Below are 15,664 nucleotides of genomic sequence, written 5' to 3'. Positions count from 1 at the left end.
TTAGCTGTTACCCAGCAGAAATATTTCACATCAGGTGTGATTTAAAGGAATCAGCCATACCAGGGAGCTATAAAGCTACCAAAGGACATAACCCTGTATTCCCACTAGCCGGCTTCTTTCGATGGCATATTTTAGAATGGGATCAACTCAGGATTGATTGTCCCAATTTGTTACGTGAGTCTCGAAGGCATGACACTTGACTGCTAAGCCCTCTTTGCTCTAAGGGGAAATGGTTAATATTAGAGCTATGTTACAGTTCATTCGCATGCGAAGATAAATTACTCGTGGTCAGTGATTTAACTGCAAGAGGAAGCCAGTAAACACAACCCTCCCCGCCCCCCCGCAAAAAACCCTACCAACTAAGCCCCTCTCCCCATTCTTCCTTGGACCTAAATAGTTAATAAATTCTTACCTAAAGCCTTTATTTTTTCAATTGTTCCTCTATTTTGCCGTGGATTGTTCTGTTTTCTAACTATATTACAAACCCCTGCACTGTCTCTGTCCACAGCTCCAAGACCTTCTGTATTTTCTCACCCTCCTTAATAATGTCAAAAGTTACTGGTGGTTGCATGCTGACAAAAGATCAGGAGAGGACTTTTTTTTCTTTGGGGTTGATCTGTTCTCTTTTATAACCAGCTTTATTAAAAGCATTCCTGTGTCCTAGCTGCAAGTCATTGCTTCCCAACCAACTAATGTCTTGTGGTGTCTAAACCAAGAGGAATCTGTTAACGGTGTTTATGATAACGTGGCAGTGATGTTCGTTCAGTCAACTTAAGGAAACAATCATAGCCAACAAAAATCCCCACGTTCAGGGAAAACCACCAGGGCCAGTGAGAGAGAGAACTTTAGACCAGGTCTACACTACAGACTTCTGCCAGCATAACTATGGCCTTGTCTACACTACACAATTTTATCGACAGAAGTCAGCTTTTGTCCACAAAACTGGAGATGTACTCGCTGAAATGCTCCTCCTGCTGATGTAATGCCCCTGCTATACTGACATAATAAAACCACCTCGACGAGAGACCTAGGGCTTATGTTGGTGTAGTTAGGGTGATGCAGTGTCTGTATAGACACTGGGTTCCTTATATCAGCTGTTGGCTGCCATTCTCGGCAGTTTCACAGCTCAGCTCCCCAGCCAGGCTGCTGCCAGGTCTCCGCTCCCAACTGGGCTCCCAGCTTGGGCTGCTGCCCAGGCTCCCCACTCCCTGCTACCCCCCTGCGGTCCCAACTCCCTGTTCCCCACTGGGAGCACAGCAGCCAGCCAGACTCCGGGCGTGGATCTCCCCACCGAGGTGAGACGCCCCAGGCGGCTTTCCCCTACTCCTGGCGGGGAGGTGAGAAGTCCCAGGGGGCAGCTGGGCTCAGTCCCCCACACTGCTCCTTTTCAGTTGGTAGAAGCACTCCTGGTGAGGATGTGCACCACTGACAGAAGGACGGTAATGTGGACATCAGCCACCGCAGTAATTAATGCAGTGGCTGTAAGCTGACCTAACATAGGTTGACTTAAGATTGTAGGGTAGGCATAGCCCATGTCGGACAGGGGTATGACGATGTCTGATCCCTGATTGACAGAGCTGTGCTGACACAAACTGGTAGCATAGACACAGCGGTACCAGCAAGAAAGCTCTGTCACTCACACAGGCGGGTGTCAGGGCATGTTTCAGTCACAGAGGTGGCTTTACTCTACCAGCACAAAGCACAGCTTGCTGCTCTCGCTGCATCCATTCTAGGAGAGCTTTGCTGGTATACTGGGTTGGTAAAAGGTCCTTGTGCAGACCTGCCTCACTCACATGAAATAGAACTTTAGTCCATTCACTTCAATGAGACCACTCATGGTGTAAGGCAGGGGTCGGCAACCTTTCAGAAGTGCTGTGCCGAGTCTTCATTTATTCACTCTGATTTAAGGTTTTGCGTGCCAGTCATACATTTAACAGTTTTTAGAAGGTCTCTTTCTATAAGTCTATAATATATAACTAAACTATTATTGTATGTAAAGTAAATAAGGTTTTTAAAATGTCTAAGAAGCTTCATTGAAAAGTAAATTAAAATGCAGAGCCCCCTGGACCAGTGGCCAGGACCCGGGCAGTGTGAGTGCCACTGAAAAGCAGCTTGTGTGTTGTCTTTGGCATGAGTGCCATAGGTTGCCTAGCCCTGCATTAGTATCTGCAACACGCTTTAGTTTCTCAGATGAAAGTATTAGAAACAGGCCCAGCGAGCGCGGCTAATTACTTCAGCAATCACGTTCAAGTAAAAGCTTTACCTTGGTGTCATACAACAAAGCGAGAACCCCAGATGCAGAGAAGGGGAGTTATTTCCTATGCACTTCAAGTGCTTCTTAGGGCAAGAAATCTGAGTTTGGCTCCATATATATCCTCTGTAACTTTCACATCCCAAGATTTTCCTACTGGCTGGCACTTCCAGGGCATCCGAAACCCAAGTTGTGTTCTCTCTGCTTCCTACACCATGACCATTGGTAAAGATACTGGAATCACAATGGATGGTGCTAACCCTTTAATATGCTGCCTGCACTGCAGGGTGAAAGAACTGCTTTCCTTTAAGAATATACATTGCAAAATTCCTGCACAAAAGCAAAGCCGGGGCAGTAGGTGGTAATTATGTTGATTAACTTCGAATGCAGCCTGCTTCTCATTTAGCTACAATGGTTCTGCAGAAATGACAGGAGGGGAACTGCATCTTTCACCAAACTAAGGCAATCTGCCCCAGAGCACAGAGGACGAGCTAAACTCATTACACCTCCCTCTAAAAGCTGCTCTCTGCAGAAGGGAAGTTTCTCCAGACCCGGTGTCTGTGATTGACCTCCCTTAAGATGGATACTATCTACAAATACAGGGCCAGATCTTCAGCTGGTGTCAACAGGCATCTCTCTATTGAATTCCACACCCACACCCATGCCCGGGGTATTTGTACAACAGAACACGGCTTCAGTGAGGCAGTGGTAATTTACCCCAGCGAAGGACCCAGCCCACTTTGTAACGGATCCAAGCCCCAGAGGCAGTGGAACCAGTAAACGCCAACGGAATACATTATTGCACCCCAATTTTTTTTACATAATTTAAGAGATAAAGGGAACAGGGCGGGGGGAAATGTATTGAAAGGCACATTTAAAAATTCCATGGATGGAACCAGGGCTTTTTACATTACCTACATCCCCGCCCAATCAAAACATTCTATTACAAACAGACGCTGCCTGTAGTAAGTCTGAGCAATGACTCGTGACGTGTAAACCTCCAGTGTTTCAGGGATACTATTCAGAATAGCATCCCTCCCAGCAGGGCATCAGGATGGGATCCCTGTCTGCTGAGCTGGAACTCAGCTGCTGTGAGCGCCTGCCGTACCCGAGAGCTGTGCTGGGGCTCACTGCCCATCCAGCCCGGTATTTATGCCATGCATGACATTGTGGCATGTGGGCGCATCCCATGTGCTCCTGCTGGCTGGGCAGGGCTCGGACTCAGCTCCAGCATCCTTCTGCGGCCCTAAGCAGGGCTGGAAACCCAACTCCCATCCTTCCAAAGTGGGCTGATATTCAGATCGGCAATTGGACTGATTAGAGCAGAGGTCTCCAAACTGTGAGGTGCACGCCCCCACCCTCAGGGGGCCTGGAAGACCTTCGGGGGGCATGGCTGGGGCCTGGGCCAGCCCCCACGGGAGGCAGGGAAGAAGCACCATCCAGCTCCACTCCTGGCCCCGCCCCCAGCTGCAGCCCCACTCCCGGCTCCAAGAGGGGGCCGCAGACAGTGGTAAAAGGGAGCATGAGTTAAAAAGTTTGGGGACCACTGCATTAGAGAGAGAGAGAAAGAGAGAAGCCATTTTTGGAATTTGACTCCAGTCCTGGGTTTAAATGCCAGCCCCTCCCCCAGACGTTGAGGGTCACGTTTGTGATTTTGCCTAGGTGGAGCAGAGAGAGACAGGAGCCAAACTTTGAAATTCAGACCCAGGCCCAGGTTCAAATTCTGAAAGCCTCCATCCCCTCAGTCTGGTGGCTTTCATTTGGCAGTTGGGCCCTGGTCTAACAGATACTAACATCTTCTCAGGACACCCTCCTCAAACCCGGTGCAGGAGCGACATTTGAATGGACCTGTTTGGTGAGCTCCTTGTGCGTAACCCTCTTTCTGTCCGTCTTGTGCATCCGTGATGGACTCGCCTTGCTGTCGAGGTGCCGGCTAACAGCTGCCAGCGTGGCCGACAAGCGTCGCAGTGATTACACTTGGCATCACCCCGACCTGTTCTGTTTCCTCAGGACTCCGAGCTCCATCCCAAAGATGCTGAAACCCATCCGGAGCGGCCTGTTGGCGATCGTGGGCGTGCTGCTCTTTCACGCGGCCGGCGGCGTGAACAGCCAGTGCTGGCAGAGCAGCAGGTGTCGGGAGCTCAGCACGGAAGCTGGCCTTGTGGTGAGTGGCTCGGCCCCGGCCTCTCAGGGGGAACGTGAGGGAGGGACTCAGTCAGGCCTCTGAAATGGGACTTGGGTTCTGGGGAGAGAGTGGCAGAGGAACAAGATGCCGTGTCCTGCACTAAACCAGGTAGATGGAGGCACAATAGATATTTCCCATTGCTAACGTCTGAGCCACGCTCACAATTAAATACATTAAAAAACCAAACCACTCCTTGGCATCTCTTTCTGGAAGCAAATCAGAAATCAGCTCTGGGAAAGCCCTGGTAAAACAGCTCCCCCACCGCACAGGAAGGAGCGTTTTGAGCGAAGGTGCAGGACTGGGAGTTGGGAGATTCCCAGGTTGGTCGCAGACCTTGGGCGGTTCACTTCATCGCCGTGGGCTTCAGTCGCGCAGCAGTAAAATGCGGGTGATTCTGTTCCCTTACCCTGCAGAGGTGCTGGGGATGCAGAGTCATGAAAGCTTGTAAAGTTCTTGGTGGCTGCAGTGATGCGGGCTGTGGGAGGACATAGGGAGAGTCCCTGCTGTCGCTCTGAGGTGGCCGTGGCCCTCTGTATGCCATAGAACTGCTGCACGGCTGCTCAGAGCAATATGGCCATCTATCCTTTAAGCCAGATCGCTGGCTAGTGTAAGTGGGCATAGCAGGGCCGCCCAGAGGATTCAGGGGGCCTGGGGTCTTCAGCGGCAGGGGGTCCTTCCGCTCCGGGACCCGCCACCGAAGTGCCCCGAAGACCCACAGCGAGGGCCCCCTGCCATCGAATTACCGCCGAAGACCCGGGACTTTGGCGGCGGGTCCCACTTCGGCGGTAATTCGGCGGCGGGGGGTCCTTCCGCCCCAGGGCAGAAGGACCCCCCGCCGCCGAAGACCCGGAGCGGAAGAAGCTCCAGGGGCCTCAGCCCCGTGAGAGTTTTCCAGGGCCCCTGGAGCGAGTGAAGGACCCCTGCAGGGCCCAGGACCTGGGGCAAATTGCCCCGCTTGCCCCCCCCCTCTGGGCAGCCCTGGGGCATCGCGCCAGGGAAGGCACTCGAGCAATGCAGATTCCCAGCAGCTGAGAGGAGCTGGCCCTGTCACAGCAATCGGAATAACACGTGGGCATGTCCTGCAGTGAGGGGGTTTGCAAAGATTGCAGGGGAGTTTTCCACTCCCTGCCTGCTCTCCTGCATTCTGCATTGCACATACAGGGCGACAAAAAAGGCTTCGCCGTCTGCCTACCACCAGGTTAGGCGCTCTCCCTCACTAGCTAGCTTTTAGGTTCCTAAGCTGCAGATGGCTCATTGGTAACTGAGTGCTCACATCGGAGCTAGAGATGGAAGAGACTGACTCCATCTGCTGGAAGGGCAGGATTTCATTTCTCCCCCACTCCCCATGGAGGAAGGGAGAGTTTCCTGGCACTAGACGTGCAAGGAGATGTCTATTGAGCAGGTGAAGTGGACACTTCTCCGGTTACAACCTCAGCCATTTGAAGATTTGTCCCTTTGCCAAAAGCTGGTAAGAAAGGGGCTGGACCCACATCTAGTGGCAGCGTGGGCTAGGAAGCTGGGAGGGGGGTTAACCCCAGCTCTGGTACTGACTCCCCTCTTTGGCCTTGGGCTAGTCATTTACACCAGCACTGTCACACCAGGGTGCCAAAAGCTAGGTACCTACGTCTGCTTTAGTTAGGCACCTGAGTACACACTGCCTGACGCACAGAGCTGCTGAGCCGTCACAGCTCCCACTCAGCTCAGTAGGCGCAGGATACGGTGGGCTGCAGTCAACGACCTGAGCGAGGATGTTGGGATTTGACCTCTCGTTAACAAATATCATTTTTGCACTAGCTGCTGGCTGTGGTGCTGTCCCCCTTTCGGGCCTTAATCACAGACCACAACCACCCCAGGTCTCCTTCACCACCACCATGTTTGGTTGCATTCTTCCAGCAGGCCCCAGCCTATAGCATTATTAACACATATCTACAGTCCACAGCCAGCTTCCCACGTGCGTCCAGGGACGGGAGCAGTCCTAGCAGCCGTCTGTCCTGCCTACCACTGTCTTCCTTCAGGCGCCCGCTGCTCCTGCACTTTCTTCTTGTCCCGCTACATAATCCCACCTGCTAGGCCCCAGTTAATATATCCTGGTGGGTATTAGAGCGACAGGGCCTGCAGTTAGCTACTGATTCAACACACCTCCCTCTCTTTTCCCCGATGCTCTATTGTCTCTTGGGCTGAGCTCTTTCCAGCCCCTGGAAGGTCTTGTCTGCTTTCCAGCCCCAGAAAGAACAATCTGTGGGCGGAGGCCGTCTCCGCCCCTCCAGCCTCACACCACGGGCTGACCTTCCTCTGTACTCTGCCGTGGCTCCACCGGTTCGGTTCTCCTTTCACCCTCCACGACACTTTGTTCTGGCCCCTGTTTGGCCAAAGGCTCTTTCTCCTGTGGTCTGATCCTGGGGCTGCCTGGGGGATCCCTTCTCCAACAGCTAAACCCGTACAGGTCTCGGTCACCAGCCTCTGCTCACCTCCATTTCCTCTTCCTTCTCTAACCAGCTCTCTCTCTGCTCCAGACTCTTTTTCCTCTTGCCGACCTTCCCGGCTTGTATCTTCCTAGCTAGGTTCTTCTCTTTGCTTTTCGATCAGCCCCTTCTTCGGTCTCCTGTTTCACACCCCATAACCAAGTCTATGGTCTCCAGGAGCTTCCTCCTTCCATCAAAATGAAGGGTTTCCAGTCAGTTCCCAAAACGAACCTTCACCATCCCCACCTGTTTCTATTTAAACCTTCCCTTGACCTCGACGGTGATTTTCGCTAAGGGGCAGTGTTTCCTTTCCTCACTTATGCATTCCAGTTTCAATCCCCTCCCAGGCAGCATCCAATGGGGTTTCACCAGATCTACCTGGACAAGCGAAAACTCTGGCTGCCGAATCCATTAACCCCTTCACCCACTTCCTGATGACTTTGACCCTACGGGTAGACACTCGTTTTCCTCTGGGCACCCCAGTCCACCCGCAGAATTCTGCCAACCTGCAGTCCATAGGCCGACAGTCTCTTTATATGTCCTGAGTGCCCGCATCAGTAACAAACTACCTCTCCTGCTAGCGGAGGAGGAGGACCCCTTAGACTCTTCCTGCCTCTTTTCTCTCCCTTTTCCTGCCTGGGCAACAACAGTCTCCTTCCCCATCTCCTGTCCCCTCAGGGGACAGACTGTTCTCCTGGTACATCGGCCTCTAAGAACTCTTCGGCGAGCGTCACTGCACTGGCCAAAGTCAAGGGTCAGTGCCAGCACATGCAGACACCTGCCACCTTGGGAAGACTGCAAAAACTGCTCTAAAACCACCATCTCCAGCCTTTCCTCCAGCCCCTGGCATTCCAGCCTCAGCCTTGCAGCCTAGTAAGCCAGTCTGTGTGGAAGCTCCAATTCGCAGCCCTAAATCTCTGCCAGTATCCCTCCCACAACAGACCTAGCCTATCAGTGATGCTGCCTTACTGTATCATAGTCCCTGGAGTGTTCTTCGCGTCGGGGCTTGTGGGTTGCTTGTACTTTGCCTGGCCGGGAAGAAGCCACTCGCAAAGCCCACGATGCCTTATCCCAGCCATAACCTCCAGCTCAACAGTTCAGAGAAAGGCCCCTGGGCCGTCTGCCAGAGCCATTTTTCACAGTCCGATTCCCTGGGCTCTGTTTTCCCCCTGGTCACAGGACTCTCAGGCACTGCAGCATCTGATGCTGTGGTGCCGTCTGCTCCGTAATAAATTCCTGCAGAGCTGCCTGTTGCTCTGCCGGCCACACCCTCCTGGACTGCTGCTCAGCTTGCTGGGATCGTTGAAGGAGCTGCATGGACCGTGGCAGTTCCTGTCGTTGTTCTTCCATTTCCCCCCGAACACCCACCCTCGCGCCGGCTCCCTTTTTGGCTTCCCACACAGACGCGGGACACTGATGCCAGGCAACCTGCCAAAGTGTCACAGGGTCACCCCCTGAGAGTCCTGTCAGGTTTTAATCACAGACTACAAGCGCTCCAGGTCTCCTGCACCACCGCCATGTTTCATTGTACTCTGCCAGCAGGCCACAGCCTTATTTACATCTTTACAGTCCACAGCCAGTATCCCCACGTGCTTCCAGGGAAGGATACAGTACCAGCAGCAGCCCGTTCGGCCTACCTCCATCTTCCTCCAGGCTCCCTCCTCTCCAGCACTTCCTTCCTGTCAGTCTATATAATCGCACCCGCTGGGGTTGCTTTCCCTTCAATTAGCCCTTCAGCTGTAGCTCTTCTCAGTTAATGGACACCCTCTATCAACGACCTGCCTTCCAGTTAGGCCCCAGTTAATATAGCCTGGTGGGTATTAGAGTGACAGGGTGCAGAAAGCTCCTGATCCGGCACACCCTGTTACAAGTGATGAAACTAGGGAATACCATGGCTGGGTTGGACATTTCCATCAGTGTTTGAGAGCTTCAGTGTCCCGTGCTACCGTGGGAGCTGGGTTATGAACTCCTGAAGGCAACAGTTTATAGTTAAAATCTGAATCAATCTTTACTTAACAGAACCACGGGGCCAACCCCAACCCTCCCACATGCACAGCGCCTGTTGCCAGCAGTGGGAATTGTGCACACGTGACTCAGGACAGACACTGGGTCCTAACTGATAGGAGGTCCTATTAGCCCTGGATCTTCTAGTACAGCCAGCTGCAGGAAGGATGCTGCAGCAGCCTATTTAAGACCACATGCTCCTTAGCCCCAGCTCCACCTCAGCTAACCCTTTGCAAGGGTTCCCCTGCCACAGGAAGTGGCACAATGGTTATAAGATGCTCTGGCCTCTGGGGAGGGCTTGGTTGCAAGTGATGGAGCAAACAAGCAGAGTCAAGGAAAGAGGAGCGGGCTTGCGAGTTTCTTTCCTTGGCCAAATGCGAGCAAGCCGCCCAGCTCTCTCCCCTTCAGGGGTCTACTTTATACCACGCAAAGCATGGCCGGGCAGTTAGCACCTCAGACTGGGAGTTAAGAGATGTGGCTTCTATGCCCAGCTCTTCTAATGACTCCCTGTGTGATCGTGGGCAAGTCACCGCCCCTCTCTGTGCCCCAGTTTCCCCTTCTGTAAAATGAAAATAAAAGTACACACCTGCCTCCCAAGGGGAGACTGAATGGCCAGATCCTCAGCTGGCGTAAATCAGCATGGGTCCCTTGGTTTCAGCAGAGCAATAGCAATTCCACACCAGCTTAGGACCCGGCTCACTTTCTGTAGAGCGTTTTAGACCCTGAGAGGGGCTTGCAGAGTATTAGTGCCATTAATAAACAGAGCTGTGCCGACACTGAGAACACTTCTAGGTACTGTTACTCACAGAGAGAAATAGAAAGGCCCATAGGTCACCTCCATGCCTGGACATTATATGACATGAGCCCCACATCGCAAATGTGTGTCTACTTGAAGCATTTCCTTTCTCCTCACCCAGGAGTGCATCAAAGCCTGCAAGCTGGACCTGTCTGCAGAGTCACCTGTGTACCCAGGTAATGGCCACCTGCAGCCTCTGTCTGAGAACATCCGGAAATACGTCATGAGCCACTTCCGCTGGAACAAGTTCGGCAGGAAGAACAGCAGCAGCGTCGCTGGCCACAAGCGAGAAGAGATCCCCAGCAATCTCCTCTTTGGCTTCTTCCCTGATGCTTCCCCAGCTCAAAGAGGAGACAACGAAGAAGAAGGAGCTGCCCTCGAAAGGCAAGACAGCAAACGATCCTACTCAATGGAGCATTTCCGATGGGGGAAGCCAGTAGGCAGGAAGAGGAGACCCATCAAGGTCTATCCCAATGGGGTGGAAGAGGAGTCCGCCGAGAGCTATCCACTGGAGTTCAGAAGAGACCTCTCTAAGGACCTGGACTACCCCGAGTTCGAGTCTCTGGAAAGCCCAGAGAGCGAGGAAGAGATGGTCTCAGAGGAGGAAGAGAAAAAAGATGGAGGGTCCTACAAGATGCACCATTTCCGATGGAACACCCCACCCAAAGACAAGCGATACGGGGGCTTCATGACATCGGAGAACAGCCAGACTCCTTTAATGACTCTTTTTAAGAATGCCATCATAAAAAATGCCTATAAGAAAGGCCAGTAAGGTGAGGGAGGGAGTGGAGGGTGGGGATGTAACTTGCAAACAGATCCCCCAGGAGATCCAAGTTAGCTTCAAGATCCCACTGGCATGTGTTTCACTTAGATACAGTTACAATGATCACTTATTATGTTGTTATTAATTATTAATTATTATTATTATTAAGCAGTTTGCTATTAGGAAATGATTTCATGTTCTTATTCTGACTTTGAATGTGCACAGATTAAAAATCAATCCACTGAAATAAAAACATCTGTACTGTACATATGAGGAAAGAGATGCTTTGATGAGTGCATATCTAGTTTTGCCCTGCCAGATTATTTTCATATTTGAAACAAGCTGTACAATACTGTAAATGATGGATTCAAATAATAATACAGTTTTGCAAGCTAAGTAGGTCTCTGCAGTGTCTCTGGCTCTGTCTGGCATGAGCTGCTTTCGTTGGCAAAGGTTCGCGTGCGTTTCAAGTAGATGAGACAAGCTACAGCCTGAAAGTCAACACTCGGAAGCCAATAGACAGGACTAGTTAATGTATTAAATCCTTCGCAACGTAAGAACAGTGAATGGGGACAGAGTGGGCAGGCACTGTGCTAATTTCCAGCACATCTCACAAACATCAGTCCAGACTTGCAACAAATCCTTTGATGTTCTAGTCCTGGGTTTCCCACTCCCAGCTCTGCCAGTGCACCTCAATCATGATCTCCTGAGAACTCGTGGAGGGTGGGAGAGATCCCAGAGGACTGGAAAAGGGCAAATACAGTACCTAGCTATAAAAGAGGAGACTAAGGACAACCCAGGGAATTACAGATCAGTCAGCTTCACTTTGGTACCCAGAAAGATAAAGGAGCAAATAATAAAACAAATTGTAAACAACTAAAGATAATAAGGTGATAAGTCACCATGGATTTGACAAGAACAAATCATGTCAAACCAACCTAGTATTCTTCTTTGACAGGGTAACAGGACTTGTGGATAGGAGGAAAGCAGTAGATATATCTGGACTTTAGTAAGACTGTTGATAATGTCTCACATGTCCTTCTCATAAACAAGCTAGGGAAATATAGCCTAGATGAACCTACCAGAAGGTTGTACTCAGAAAGTAGTTATCAATGGTTCACAGGTCAAGCTGGAAGGGTAAATCAAGTGGGGTCCCACAGGGATCTGTCCTGGGTCTGGGTCTATACAATATCATTGATCTAGCTAGAATCAGGTCAAACCTAGGGAAGGACATAAATCCACACCGTGTAGAGGTCAAGCATAGGAGATTATTACACACAGTGCTGGCGGAGTGTCACCTGGCTTATTAGGCTCAGAGACACTGCCAATCAGTTGATTACAATAGAATATATAGATTTTCCATGGGCGGGGGAAGTGACGGGGTAGGCAATTCCACACTCCGGGATAGGATTTGCAGCAAGACAAGATAGCACATTAGCCAATGGTTAAAAGGTTACATAATGTCTCCACACATGGTCTCAAGTTAGCAAGTTAACATTTAATTAATACTTCGATAAAATGTTATTAGTATAAAATATATATGTTGAATTCTGATTTGGGGTCCATAGGAATGGAGCAACTCCTCTGATTGTCCAACAGGTACATTCCTAGGGGTTAAAGCAAAGAAAAGGTGAAAGTATATGGCAATAAAGATTGTTTTCTGTGTGTCTTAAGGCAGGCACTGATCCCTTGGAAGGGAGGTGGAAGGATGCCATTATCTTATACTGACATGTGCCAGTTTTCATAAACTCAAGGTTGGATCTGTGGGAAGAACATCTCCTTACAGAAGAGACTGACACAATAGGAACAGGGACCCTTTGTTCAATCTGAAACATTAGATGAAACATAATTATTCAGTTATTGCTCCAACATCTGGCATTTCTACTGACCAAGCATATCTTAGCAAAGGCAGTTAGTTATCTTGTTTACCCAGCTTTCTCGTAGCTGATCACTATTTGCTAGGCCTCTGGTCTCTTGACCAAACTCTGGACTTTGGGTCTGGAAAAGAGCTGGCACAATCCATATACCAGGTTGTTCTATAAAATGCACATGGATTTTAACCCTTCACCTAGCTTGAGTAACGACAGCAGTGAAGCCATGGCAGCATGGGCAGCAGGCGCTCAAGTATGTACCCCAGTTCCTGGGCAGGCCGAGCTAGCCTGTGCAGCCACCCACACCTTCACTGTTATTGTTCCTCGAGCTAACTTTGATTTAGTTAGATCAAAGCTAGCAGGGGAATGGCCAAGGCATGCTGCTATATCACCCCTCCGCACTGCAGTGTAGACATACCCAGTGAGTCCAGAGTGACTGAAATGTAACCTGCCCACCAGAAACCTTTAAAACTTCACGCACAACCAGCCAGGAACGTGATTCTGGAAGACAGGCTGGAGATGTGGACAGGAAGATGCTGGTGGAAGGGGTTGGGTGAGATGGCCCCAGAACACTCTGTCAAGTTGTCCTGCAGCACCTCAAGAGCATTATTACCAACTTCAGGACAGACTGCTAAGAACGAGGGCACAAATTCCAAATTGGCGGTGAGTTGTATATTTAGATTTCACCAAGCAATTATCACGTGTAAACTGCTCAGGCTACTGTAACAGCCTAACCATGGAGTCACAGATAGTACCCGTGGGTACGCCGGTCTGCCTCGCCAGCCAGGTGAGCCTGCCTTTGTGACAGATACTCCCTTATGCCAAGAATCACAGCTATATTCAGGCTACACTCAGTCCCAAAAGACCAGTCACTTTCCCAAGGTCGATTGCATTTTAGATCTCACACCAAAGACAAGGCTTGTGGCCAATCCTATAACCACCTAGCTATATATTTATTATACAGGAAAAGGAAACAAGAGAGCTGTTTAATAGGTTAAAGCAGGTGAACATACGCACACAATGAGTTACAATCTTATGTTTCAAAGGGTAACAGACACTTCTATGATAAGCAAGCTCTATACGTCCTTCAGGGCTAACCCAGGCTAAGCACTGGTGTTCTCTTGCTTATGCCTGGACAACCTTGCGCCACAGAGTCCAAGCAGCAAAGAGCTCCAGCTCCTTCTTGTTAGGGGGAGTGCGTAATCTATCTCCTTCAGAACCAGAGACAGAATAGCTAACGGGCAAGCTTGATGCTGAGGGAACTGGGATTATTTAGTCTGAAGAAGAGAAGAATGAGGGGGGTTTCGATAGCTGCTTTCAACTACCTGAAGGGGGGGTCCGAAGAGGATGGATCTAGACTGTTCTCAGTGGTAGCAGATGACAGAACGAGGAGCAATGGTCTCAAGTTGCAGTGGGGGAGGTTTAGGTTGGATATTAGGAAAAACTTTTTCACTAGGAGGGTGGTGAAGCACTGGAATGGGTTACCTAGGGAGGTGGTGGAATCTCCTTCCTTAGAGGTTTTTGTGGTCAGGCTTGACAAAGCCCTGCCTGGGATGATTTAGTTGAGGTTGATCCTGCTTTGAGCAGGGGGTTGGACTAGATACCTCCTGAGGTCCCTTCCAACCCTGGTATTCTATGATTTCTCTTTGGAAAGGCTCCGCTCACTGCTCTGTCCTTCAGAAACAGAACACTGAGCCATGGTGTGCCACAAGGCCTCATGTGACCAATCCAGCGCCTGGGAACTAGCGTATGAGGCCTCATCTGAGACGTTCCAGTCTCAGCACTAATGGGGAGCTCAAGAAATTGTCCCATTCTAGACCGGCAGATCCAGCTCGGGAGCAGGCTGCAAGGTGGTAAAACTCTTCAGCAAAATTCCCTTGCGGGAGAAATCAGCACTCCTCCCGCAACACTACCCTGAAGGAGGCATCCACAGAGCCCGGTGAATGGGTCTGATTCTGATCTCACCCTGGTGAAGCTCTATTGACTTCAGTGGAGTTATTCCTGACATACCCCCATGTAAATCAACTCAAAATTAGTCCCAGTGAACCTGGAAAAAATGGTCTATGTGCAAACGATGCTCCAATTTACCTGAAATGGGTTTTAAAATCTATTTAGTTAAACTAGTGCAAACTCCCATGGAGACACCCATACATCGGTTTACACCTGGTTTATATCAAACTAGCTTAATTATCTGACCAAAGTAACCTAATGTTGTAGGCAGTATTGTTGTAGCTGTGTTGGTCCCAGGAGATTAGATAGACAAGGTGGGTGAGGTAACATCTTTTACTGGACCAACTTCTGCTGGTGAGAGAAACAAGCTTTTGAGCGTACACAGAGCTCTGGGTCCAAGAAAAGATATCACCTTCCCCCCTCCCCCATTGTCTCTCTAATTAACCTGAATCAGTTTATATACACTGTTTTTAGGTGCATCTTTTGGGTGCAGACAAAGATTATGTCAGGCTATGTGGAGAGAGAGAGAGAGAGAGAGACTCCAGTCTCCAAGGCTGTTAAACTACAGCATCACTGAGAACATTTAAAGGGAATGAAAATTACTACTAATAACAGTAATCGCTTGCAGAAGCCGAGCTGTGCATGGATGAAATTGACGTAATGAACTAACATAAAAGAGAAAAGCACTAAAAAAAAGTTGTCGGTTGAATAATAATGGAGATATTACTCATTGGTCTGATGCATGAAATTCATCATATGTTCTCTCTCACGGACTCTTCAGTCTGAACTCAGTGGCGCGTCCTTGGCAAAATGGTCACCATAAAGGGAAGCAACTCTAGCTCATCAAAGGCTAATCCTCTCAGACTGAAAAAAATGTATTTCAAATACATAACAACTTGCAGCTCCATGGCACCTCAGCACCTGAAGGATCCAGCATGCTTAAGAGATGACGTTTATAAGTGCCTACACGGGGAATAAATATTTGATGACGGGCTCTTCAGTCTTTCAGATAACACAAGCCAATGGCTTGAAGTTGAGGCTAGATACATTCAGATGGGAATTACGGCGAACAATTTAACAGTGAGGGTAATTAACCATTGGAACTATTTCCCAAGGGTCGCGGTGGATTCTCCATCAGTGGCAATATTTAAATAAAGACTGGCTGTTTTTTCTAAAAGCTCTACTGCTCTAGGAAGTATTGTGAGGAAATTCCCTGGCCTGTGCTGTCCAGGAAGTCAGACCAGATGATCACAATGGTCCATTCTGGCTTTGGAATCTATGACCACAGCTACAGTCTGGGCTACCATGTGTTCTCATAAAGGCAGACTCTGCCGCGGGGATCAATCCTTTGTTATACATTGTGCTCCTGAACCCAAGTGTCC

The 15,664-nt window shown here is 49.8% G+C and overlaps 1 protein-coding gene across 1 annotated transcript; it reads left to right on the top strand.

The window, feature by feature from the left end:
- The first annotated feature begins 4,067 nt into the window (after positions 1–4,067).
- On the top strand, positions 4,068–10,470 carry POMC (proopiomelanocortin). The gene is made up of 2 exons (XM_039531143.1): positions 4,068–4,415; positions 9,820–10,470. The coding sequence occupies exons 1-2, from the start codon at positions 4,284–4,286 to the stop codon at positions 10,468–10,470; spliced, it is 783 nt and encodes a 260-aa protein (XP_039387077.1). The 5' UTR covers positions 4,068–4,283.
- Positions 10,471–15,664: the final 5,194 nt, after the last annotated feature.

This window comes from Mauremys reevesii, linkage group 3 (assembly GCF_016161935.1).
Source record: "Mauremys reevesii isolate NIE-2019 linkage group 3, ASM1616193v1, whole genome shotgun sequence".
Classification (NCBI taxonomy): domain Eukaryota; kingdom Metazoa; phylum Chordata; order Testudines; family Geoemydidae; genus Mauremys; species Mauremys reevesii.
Note: the sequence above shows the minus strand (reverse complement) of the source record. Positions and strands in the feature narration are given on the sequence as shown.

Excerpts from the sequence above, each read along its gene's own strand:
- POMC (XM_039531143.1), top strand. The coding sequence starts at position 4,284 with ATGCTGAAACCCATCCGGAGCGGCCTGTTGGCGATCGTGGGCGTGCTG. Across the intron at positions 4,416-9,819 it reads GCACGGAAGCTGGCCTTGTG|GAGTGCATCAAAGCCTGCAA; the intron begins GTGAGTGGCTCG and ends CTCCTCACCCAG.